At 34.5% G+C, this 12033-nt stretch overlaps 1 protein-coding gene across 1 annotated transcript; it reads left to right on the plus strand.

The window, feature by feature from the left end:
• Nucleotides 1–11234: 11234 nt before the first annotated feature.
• Nucleotides 11235–11724, plus strand: LOC133333983 (uncharacterized; the record flags this gene model as incomplete). Its single annotated transcript, XM_061542290.1, has 2 exons — nucleotides 11235–11398; nucleotides 11461–11724. Coding segments are annotated over exons 1-2 (428 nt in total), but the record flags the coding sequence as incomplete, so codon positions are not given.
• Nucleotides 11725–12033: the final 309 nt, after the last annotated feature.

The raw sequence follows: 12033 nt of genomic DNA on the forward strand, positions 1-12033 counted from the left end.
GGTGACAGGTGCAGACAGCGTGTTGAGGATCTGGAAGGAGCATTTGGAAAAGCTTCTGGTATCAAATAGAAGCGGTGAAGAGAATACCCCAGAACCAATAATATATGACGGTATAGAGTGTATACCCTCTAGCCAAGATGAGCTTAGAAAAGCAATCAATCGGCTGAAGAATAACAAGTGGAAAAGCTTTAAGTTCGGTCGGGCCGAACTTTGGATACCCTCCACCATAGAAATACTGAAAATTGTTTGAAATGAAAATATAGGAAACATACATATAACTACAATTCTACCAATCGATTGTTTTAAACCAAATAGAAATTTCAGCAATTTCAATTGGAATTTTCCCTAAAATGTCAAAACCCCAAAATGTTGACATAGTACGGTGTGTATATAATCCTAAAGGGCAAAAAGTGGAGCTATACAGACATTTCTAAAAAGGGATTATGTAAACCATAATAAAAATTTCAGACATTTGTAATGGATAATTATACCCCTATCATGGATAATTATACCCTAATTATGTATACAATTTAACACGTTGAAAATGTGCCTCATCGAAATATTGGTTCTAGACCCCATGTTTCTTGGACCAAATCCGTTACAGAAAATTTAGATTTCATCCAAACTTTGCCCATCTTATAATTTCTTCCCAACTTAGTTCAAATTTAAAGATGGGGAATATCGCCCCACTCCTTCTGGAACCTCCACACAGGGGCTAGGTACACCACTTACATTAAATCGGCCGAAAGTATATATGGGAGCTATATCTAAATCTGGACCAATTTTCAGGAAACTTAACACTCATCATTCTAGACCTTATTCAGTATGCTGTGCCAAATTTAATGCAAATCGAAAGATATATAGGGACGAAAATATATATTGGAGCTATATCTTAATCTGAACCCATTTTTCTCAACTTCAATAGTGTTCGTCCTTGTGCCAAATAAGTGACCTATGCCAAATTTCATCCAATTCGGATCATAAATGCGACCTGTACTTTGTTTACAATTTAACATGGGCAGACGGACGGACAGACGTACATGCGTAAATCGACTCAGAAAGTGATTCTATGCATATTCTCAAAAGGAACCATGTGTCTATCTCGATTCCTTTTGCCTGTGACAAACATATGCACAAAGACATAATAGTGAAGGGTATAAAAAGGGGGTTATATGGGGACTACCCCCAAAAGGCGGCGAATATTAATAATTTTTGGTAGGGAGATTTATTACCATTTACGACTACAAAATACCAAATTGCAGCAAATTCGGTTGAAAAACGCGTTCAAGAACGCCAAAATACCGAAAATTGGGGGTAATCTTATAAGGGGGTTATCCGAAAAAATTGACCCATATTCATAATTTTTGTGGGGAGATTTGGTACCTATTAAGAACTCAGAATACTAAATTACAGCTAATTTGGCGGAAAAGTACGATCAAAGCCCCCAAAATACTGAAAATTAGGAGGTGCAGTTATATGGGGACTACCAGAAATAGTGGACCTATATTAACAATTTTTGTGGAGACATTTAGTACCCAATAAGAACCCAATGTAGCAAATTTCACCGAATTCGGTTGAAAAATGCGCTCAAGAACCCCAAATTACCGAAAATTAGGGGTACCGTTATATAGGGGTAACAGAAAAAATTGAAAAATATATTTATAATTTTTAGTAGGGAGATTTGGTAACCAATAAGAACTCAAAGCACCACATTTCAGCGAATTCGGTTGAAAAAGGCGCTCAAGAACCTCAAAATACCGAAAATTGGGGGTACCCTTATATGGGGCTGTCCGAAAAAATGGACCTATATTTATAATTTTTAGTGGGGAGATTTGCTACTCAATAAGAACTCAAAGAACCAAATTTCAGCGAATTCGTTTAAGAACACGCTCAAGAACCGCAAAATACGTAAAATTGGGGGGTGCCCTTATATAGGAGCTAAGTCTAAATGTGGACCGATATAGCCCATTTTCAAACTGACCTGCCTGCAGATAAAAAATTTTGGCGATCTACCTCAATTCATTTAGACGCTAGAGTGATTACAAAAGACGGACAGACGGACATGCATAAATCGTCGTAGAATTATACGCTGATCAAGAATATATGTACTTTATATGGTCGGAAATTGTTGTTTCGATGAGTTACAAACGGAAAAACAAAACTATTGTATCCTCCATACTATTGTGGAGGTTATATAAATATAGATCTACTCCTCCATATAAAGGTACCTCCCACATTTCGGTATTTTGGATTCTGATTGGATTTTGATCTCCAATTCAGTAACGATTTATATAAGTAGCTTTCGTATAACGTTGCCGCCAATTTTGCGTTACTTTTTGGCAAGGTTTTAACCAAATTGTCTTAATTTTTTATTTCAGGCATTACTGGTGTCAAACATTCCTATCACAAAGTCATAACTATTTTCTCAAGATTCGGTATTTCGGGATTTCAACCTTAATTTTGATTTCTTTCTCTCTCTTCTTATCAGTATCGGTTCATTATGAGGTGTGTGTGTGTGTGTATAGCCCTACCATACTATGGTACCTCAACTGTTTGATATTTTAAACTTACTTACTTACTTAGCTGGCTTGTTACATAACGGTTTTCCTTAAGCCGAGCTTAAAAAAGATTTCCAAACGCGTCAGTCTTGTGCGCAAATTGACCAATTTGGAAGACCACGTTCCAAGATGTTGTTTTCTACTTGGTCTTTCCATCTAATTCGTGGCCTTCCCCTTCTACGAGAACCATCAGTAGGCTCGATTTTATACGCCTTTTGAGCTGGGGCATTCTTATGCCCTAGCCACCGTAGTCGCTGCAGCTCAATACGACTATGTCGATGTCCGCGTATATTGTAGAGCTCGTGGTTCATTCACCATGCCTCATCTGCTTACGCAAGTACCCATGCTTCTGATCCATATAATAGCACGGGTGGTATCAGCGTCTTGTAAAGTGTGAGTTTGGTCTGGCGGGAAGTGGCCTTGCTTTTGAGTTGTTTGCTCAGACCATAGTAGCATCGGTTGGATATCACAATCCTTCTCCGAATTTCAAAACTGATGTCATTCGTTTTATTTATGGCGATATCAAGGTATATAAAGTCTTTAACTACCTCGAAGCTGTAGTTCTCAAGTTCCACAGTTGGTCTGAGTCTACTAGACGTCTTGCGCGTTGATACCATCAGCTTGGTCTTCTCGCGGTTTAGTGCCAGACCCACTTTGGCAGACTCCTTTTCAATTTGTTCAAAGGTGGCTGTTACCGCTCGCAATCGATGTCATCGGCGTAGGCGAGTAACATGTGTTGTTTGGTGAACAGAGTGCCATTTCTGTTTACCTTTGTGTCTCGTATGACCTTTTCCAGTAGGATGTTAAAAAGATCGCACGACAAACTGTCACCTTGTCTGAATCCTCGTTCGGTATTGAAGGGCTCCGATAGGCCCTTTCCTATTTTAACTGCTGATATTTAAAACACTTCCTAAATTTTTCAACCAAATTGGTTGTAATTATATATTCTTGAACCATTATAAATTAAAGTTTAACGTCTAATATTTGTTATTTTGTTAATTTTTGGTTTGTTATTTGGGGCCTTTCAAGTATTACGTAAGCACTATAGGAGGTGGGGGTCATCGCTTTGTTTATTTTTGAACCCTTTTGCTTATTATGGGTTAATAGCTATGATTGCTTTTGATGACAAAAGTAAAGGGATACATAATTGCAAAAAATCTGCTTACGTAATATTTGAACGGACCCTTTAACAAAATTGACTCTGGAACATTGGTAGGTAAAAAAAACATCTTCACTGAAAATTGTCAATCTAAGTCCATGTTTGTATATAAGCCCCATATAAAGGTCCCGCGACACTTTGGATATGATCGAGGTCCAACTTTAGTGTCAGGGTCTTGGTTTTTTTCTCATGGTGATGGGTATAAACATGAAGGTCATGTTCAACATAACCTCATTTTAGAGTATTCTATTTGTAGGCTGTACAAAATGTCACTCCTTTTTCAACCCTTTACTCGAACAGCTGTTTCCACTACCACATTTAGAACTTTTTACCAATTTCCTTACACCATAAATGCGAAAACATTAGCATTTCTAGATTTTAACTCTATTGTCTCATTTCCAACCCCACCACTACCATAACTGAACCATAGCGATTCACAACCAAATTTCAAGATCATAGATCTATTTAGTCATAGTATATTACTAATTTCCAAGGTTTTGAATATCTCGTTTTTTATGCATTCGTCGACATCGGCCATTCCAGAAATCTGGCTAGCCGGATGGCCGAAAATATAGATTTTTAAAACATTGCAGTCGCAGAGGCGCATTGTGATATACAGTCGAGTCATTTATATCGAACTCGTAGGGACCAAGCAAATTAGTTCGTTGTAGAAGAAGTTCGTTATGTCCAAGTTATATCCGTAGTTCGCTATAAGATGGATTTGTATGAAAAATATGTCTTTAAATTCCGGGACCCGGAAATGTTTTCGCTATAATAGAAGTTCGTTATAACCGGTGTTCGTTATAAGCATGCTAGACTGTATTTTAATCTGACACCATTTTTTTAACCTCCGTAATGTGATATCATGACATTATTCTTCGTGCCATCTGTAGGTTAAACTAGACAATGCAACAATGATGCCATATTTTAAGACAATACATTTTTGGTATTATTGGCACCACTTTACTCTAAAACTCTAAAGTGTTATATATTTTGCCTACTTGGCTGCATTTTCACGTTTTATGTTAGCAAATTTTAAAACCTCAAATTAATGTTTTACAACATGTCCGCTAGAGGGTCATTTATATTACCATATTGTTAAATAAATACATTGGTCGATTGTATAGCAACTTCGGGTAATACGCTTTATGAGTCTAATGTGGACAATATTGATATATGTTTTTCTAATTATTAAAAACAAACATTAACCAGGATTTGAAACACATAATTGACCACTAAGGAAAGTAGTACAGTCGGACGGGCCAATATATGATACCCTATACCACTTAGAGCACAAATTAAGCGTAGAATATGTAGGTAGTTTTGGAATTTTTTACATATATGTACAAAAAGTACTAAATTGTACTATGATTGGTACAATTTTGATTTCGACAAACCGATAGCTTGAACACTGAAATTTGGAAATATGGTTACTTTTGGAGTGTAGCATTGGGATAGTTTTGCATATTCATACTTATGGGTACTAAATTTTGGGGGTATAGGATATGGGTTATGTAGGACGTTTTAAAAACGTACTATTTTTTGGTAAATGATACCAAATTCGGATTTGGGTGAACTGATAGAGCTGGAACACTGAATTTTGAAAATTGGGTTACTGTTGGAGTGTGGATTGGGGTGAACCGATCGTGCTGAAATCTTGAAATTTGAAGTTAAATTTGGTAAAATTTGAATTTTTGGTTTACCGATGGAGGTCATTTGGGGAGTAGGATTGAGTTTATGTATGAAGTTTTGGAAATTTGTACTACTGTGTACAAAATGGTATCAAATTTGGATTTGGGTGAACCGATAGAGCTGGAACACCTAAATTTGGAAATAACATCACTGTTGGGATGTAGGATTGGATAAGGGAGAAAGTTTTGGAAATTTGTACTAATGTATACAGAATGGTACCAAATTTGGATTTGGGTGATCCGATAGAGCTGGAACACTGAAATTTGGAAATAAGGTTACTGTTGGAGTGTAAGATTTGTACAATTTGGTATCCTGAAATTTGAAGTAAGGATCACTGTTGTGATACCAAATGTGAATTTAGGTGAACCGATAGAGCTGGAATCTTCACATGTGGAGTTGGGATCATAGTTGGGGTGTTGGATTTGGATTTAGAAATTTGTACTTATGTTTACTAAATGGTAGAGTAACTCATAGTAATGTGGACCACCATTTTCTTTTTTTGGGAGTAACAACAGTAAAAAATAAAAAAATATATATATTTTCACAATATAGTAGATTTGTTGTCTAAATATATTCCAGGTCAAACATTTTATATATTTGTCTATAAAATTGTTATTGCATCATATTTCAAAAAAGTCTAAACTGCGTATAAAAATGACTTGGCGGGTAATGTGGACCAGTATGTGTGGGTAATGAGGATCAGTAAGTTAAAGGTAGGTTGTGGATTGGATGTGACAAATTTCAATTTATTGCACTCTTGCGTAACAATGAATGCAAAAATATATGGGTTCATGTTTTCGAATAGCCCTCATTTAAGGATATCGTCCCATTTGCGGTATTTCGAAGGTCCTTGTTTTATTATCCAACCGAAGCACCTGAAATTTCGCATATCGATTTTTCAGAGGATAGAATACCTCCTCACATATTAAATGTGGCCATATTTCGAACTCGTCCTCATGAAAAGGTCCCAACTTTTATAGTGGTCCACATTATTAAATATTTTTATTTAAAAATAATTATCGCATCAAAAACAAATAAAAATTAAAAATCACCGATTGTAATTAGAGCTAAACGTATATTAAATAAAATAAAAATAAAGTGTCCGACTATTTTGCAAAACCGTTCGACCATTGTCGAACCATAGTATGGGGGGTATATACATTTTTTTCGTTTGTAGCCTATCAAAATAATCATTTCCGACCCTACAAAGTATATATATTCTTGATCAGTGTATGGCGATATAACCATGTCCGTCTGTCTGTCTGTTGTAATCACTCTAGCGTCTAAACGAATTGAGATAGATCACCAAAAATTTGCATAGAGTCGTCTTTTGTCTGCAGGCAAGTGAAGTGCGAAGATGGGCTTCATCGGTCCACGTTTAGGCATAGCTCCCATATATTTTGGGGTTCTTGAGCGCGAATTCGAATTCGATTAAATTCGCTACATAGGATTATTATTGGGTACTAAATATTTCCACACAAAATTATAAATATAGATCCACTTCTTCTGGTAGCCCCCATATAACGGTACCTCCTAATTTTCAGTATGATCGCATTTTTCTGCCGAAACAGCTGTAATTTAGTATTCTGAGTTCTTAATAGGTACCAAATCTCTCCACAAAAAATTATGAATATAGGTCCATTTTTTTTTTGGATAGCCCCCATATAAGGGTACCCCCAATTTTCGGTATTTTGGGGTTCTTGAGCGTGTTTTTCAACCGAATTTGCTGTAATTTGGTATTTTGTAGTCGTATATGGTAACAAATCTCCCCACCAAAAATTATTAATATTCGCCCCCTTTTTGGGATAGTCCCCATATAACACCCTTCTTTATATTAAAATAGTTATCTGATTTGTTCCGCGTTTTGAGTTTTGTTCTAAGACTCTGTTGTAATCATTTCACCTGCGGAGGATAGAGAGATAAAAAACTGGAACGTAAGGTTCGATAATGAACTATAGCCGCAATTAGACCTAGCCCTTGTGTGGAGGTTCCAGAAGGAGTGGACCGATGTCCCCCATCTTCGAATTTGAACTTAGTTTGGAAGAAATAATAAGATGGCAAAGTTTGGATGAAATCTAAATTTTCTGAAACGGATTTGGTGTAAAGAAACATGGGGTCTAGAACCAATATTTCGATTAGGCACATTTTCACCGTGTTAAAGTGTATACACCCTCATTAGCCATAAGGCTGAAAGTATAATTATCCATTAAAAAATTCAGAAATTTGTATTATGGTTTACACAATCCGTTTTTAGAAATGTCGGTATAGGTCCACTTTTTGGTATGTTCTATATATTTTCATTTCTAGTACCTGTCAGTATGTCTATGGTGGAGGGTATCCAAAGTTCGGCCCGGCCGAACTTACCTCCTTTTCACTTGTTACTACTACATTTTCAAAATTGCAATTATTTATTAAAAAACAAGTTTGATGTTTGTTTTCACTAATTAGGAAAACATTTATCAAGGCGGCGTTGAGATTGAGACATTAGACGCATAGTCCACATTACCCGAAGTTACTCTACTAAATTTTATACATATTGGATATAGGTGAACCGATAGATAATAAAACAAATTTTGCTTTATTTGGTGTGTTTTTTTATTTTGTTTCCGATATTTCGATCGTCTTCGACGATCATCATCAGGGAGTTGTTTTATCTTAAATTGAAAATTTAACAAATTTATATATATATATATATATATAACAAATAATAATTGTATTATTTTATTCACAAACAGTATTCTACTCGTAACACCTTCATTTCTTCACAAGAGTCATCTAACTAAATTTTATTTCTATATTGATGTTTTTCTATTACATTTCGGTATATTTGGGCACAGTTCTCCGTATCTGTTTTAAAATTCATTCTCTTTTTAGCGGAAACATTAATTATGTGTAGTATTTCCATCATATATCTTCTCTTATAATTTCGTTCTTGTGTCAATATCTTCACGTATTTGAAATTTCGTGTATGTCCACTTAAAGTGCAATGTGCTGCAAGTGCTGTTTAATGCTCCAAAGGTTTGTTTTTTGCTTTTTGGTCGGATTTGTGAGCACTAAGTCTAGTTTTCAGCTTCGTTTTTGTAGTACCAACATATACCTTTTGGCATACGTTGGACTCGTCTCCATTACATCCAATTTGGTATACTACACCCGATTTATTGTCCGTTGGAATTTTTGGCTTTGTCTGCCTAAAAAAGTTGTTGTTGGTATTGCTGCTTTTTAATGCTAATTGGTATTTTTCTTTGTCATACAAATTTGAGTTTGAAAATCTTTCTTGTGTGGAGGTTCCAGTAGGAGTGGACCAATGTCCCCCATCTTCGAATTTGAACTTAGTTTGGAAGAAATAAGATGGCAAAGTTTGGATGAAATCTAAATTTTCTGAAACGGATTTGGTGTAAAGAAACATGGGGTCTAGAACCAATATTTCGATTAGGCACATTTTCACCGTGTTAAAGTGTATACACCCTCATTAGCCATAAGGCTAAAAGTATAATTATCCATTAAAAAATTCAGAAATTTGTATTATGGTTTACACAATCCGTTTTTAGAAATGTCGGTATAGGTCCACTTTTTGGTATGTTCCCTATATTTTCATTTCTAGTACCTGTCAGTATATCTATGGTGGAGGGTATCCAAAGTTCGGCCCGGCCGAACTTACCTCCTTTTCACTTGTTACTACTACATTTTCAAAATTGCAATTATTAATTAAAAACCAAGTTTGATGTTTGTTTTCACTAATTAGGAAAACATTTATCAAGGCGGCGTTGAGATTGAGACATTAGACGCATAGTCCACATTACCCGAAGTTACTCTACTAAATTTTATACATATTGGATTTAGGTGAACCGATAGATAATAAGACAAATTTTGCTTTATTTGGTGTGTTTTTTATTTTGTTTCCGATATTTCGATCGTCTTCGACGATCATCATCAGGGAGTTGTTTTATCTTAAATTGAAAATTTAACAAAAAAGTTTATATATATATATATATAACAAATAATAATTGTATTATTTTATTCACAAACAGTATTCTACTCGTAAAACCTTATGTGTGCAAAGTTTCGTGAAAATCGGTTCAGATTTACATATAGTTCCCATATATATTTTCGTCCCATTTTATATAAATGCTGCACCAAAGCCCCCTAATTAATTCGATGATATCTTTCGATTTGCACGAAATTTGGCACAGCGTACTGAATTAGCTCAAGAATGATGTGTGTTAAGTTTCCTGAAAATCGGTCCAGATTTAGATATAGCCCCCATATCTATTTTCGTCCGATTTTATGTAAATGGTATACCAAAATCCCTATATATCTTTCGATTTTGTCTTTGTCTGCCTAAAAAAGTTGTTGTTGGTATTGCTGCTTTTTAATGCTAATTGGTATTTTTCTTTGTCATACAAATTTGAGTTTGAAAATCTTTCTGATGAACCTTGAATATATGACGACCTCTTGTAAATTTTTGGTTCTGGATTTTTGGGTTTTTGGTACCAATCTAATATAATTGTACCATCTTTTCTGTGCAATTCTGCACCCAGATAAGGACGTTTATTATTTGACTCACATTCCATAGTGAATCGCAATTGGTTATTAAATTCGTTTAATATCCTTAATGTATTATCTATCATCGAAGACGATCGAAATATCGGAAACAAAATAAAAAACACACTAAATATAGCAAAATTTGTTTTATTAAAAACTATCTCGAGCCGAACAAAATGAAAGTCTAAGGAAAACTTAAAGATTAAAGGTCAACAAAAATCACATAAAAATTTGGAATTATGTTTAGAGTTGTGGGAAGTTTTGAAAATTCGTACTAATGATTGAAAAAGTAGGTAGCTATGGAAATTTATATTAATGTGTACTAACTTGTACTAAATTTGGATTTGGGTGAACCTATATTTCAAATTGGGAAATTTTTTTCGAAATAGGTATTACAAGAGTACATAGGGTAATAAATGATACCATATTTAGTATAGAGCTAGATTTATGTTGCAGACAGAATTGGTGTGTAGGGTTGAGATATGGAGGTAGTTTTTGAAATACATACTATAAGGGAACATATGTACTAAATAGTTCTAAAATTTTAATAATGTTCGGTATTGGGTTTTAAACACTTTCCACATTCGCTAACAAAGTAGCGGACATATGCTAGTATTTTATAAAATGTATCCAATGTGGCACAGCTTATTTAATTGAGCCAACGACGAAACCTACTGAAAATACTGAAAATTGGTACAGATTCAATACTTCACTAATGTTCCAATGATTGTCCCATTGATACAAAATTTTGCAGAGCATACCATACTGAGCGTGGACGAACTCAAAATAGTGTTAATCTGGCGGACGTTTTTTGATAATGTTCTTCAAAAACAAATGTTCTCACTTCAAGATCCCATGATCCCGCAAAATACATCAATTTCGATAGTAAAATTCAGATATAACCTGTAAAATACCGAATATGAGACGGTACCGCTATATGCGGGCTATGGAATTTGAAATAATAATTTCCATAGAACTAGAAGGAATGCATGTGGAAATTTTCAAAATTTCCCGGCCGATATTGGGCATTTTGAATATGCATCTCATCGGTCCAGTCGAACGTAATTCACTTTTTTATCATAATGTAGATATATTCATTATCAGAATATATATTTTTTAAAGAGTCTATTACACACTATTAAATGACCGATACACAGATCTATACGATGTGGGATCAAAACATACTGTAAAAAGTACAAGGAAGTAGTTGAATATATTGTCAAATTGTAAAAACATTCAATACTAAACATATTTTTCAAATTCATAAATTACAAATTCAAAATATGTCTAAATGTCGAAAAGAAGGAGACTGGTTCTACACTGAATCTAAACCACTTACGTTGAAAACTACAACCCACGAAATGTTAGAAGCGGAGCAAAAAAATTCTGCAAAGTCAAAAATTATTGGTCGTAAACAATTAAATTTTCAATCGTATCCTATGAATGAGTAAGTATGGAGAATGCAATGAGGCCACATTGAATTAATTTTTTATTAACCACCACTAATAGTTTCCGTTTTAATTTGATGCGTTTCAATGAACCGCAAATATTACCACTGACCACATCATATCGTCGGGATTATGCGCCACCCTTTCCATCATATCCATGCAAACCAAAAACCAAAGATGAGTCAATTATACCAGATCCATTGTTTAATCGTAAACCACCCAGTGAGTTCGGAATGCGACAAACATCTAAATTTAAATTTATGGATGATCAATTTGTAAATTTATCCGAGTCGCGTAAGAAAATTAATTTTATGCGACAAATGAGGTAAGCAATTTGAAATTGAATAGACTTTTTAAAAAATTAAATATTTTTTTTTTAATTTTGTTTGTAGGAATGCTCATTTTAAATTGGTATAGGCCATTAGTTGAATGTAAACTACCTAAACACAACTAATATTACTATCGGAATAAAATCATTTAAAATAATTCTTATTCACCTCAACTCATTCAAAATTAGTTCTACACTTAATTTGGTAAGCTATGGCAAATTTCGACGCAATGGAATAAACATCAGGTATTTAGTTCACAACTTGCATTAATTCAAACGAAGAGATATATTTGAATCTGAACCGAT

Source organism: Musca vetustissima, unplaced genomic scaffold (genome assembly GCF_032173495.1).
Source record: "Musca vetustissima isolate MV318-11 ecotype Yass unplaced genomic scaffold, APGP_CSIRO_Mvet_v1 utg38706, whole genome shotgun sequence".
In the NCBI taxonomy this organism is placed as follows: domain Eukaryota; kingdom Metazoa; phylum Arthropoda; class Insecta; order Diptera; family Muscidae; genus Musca; species Musca vetustissima.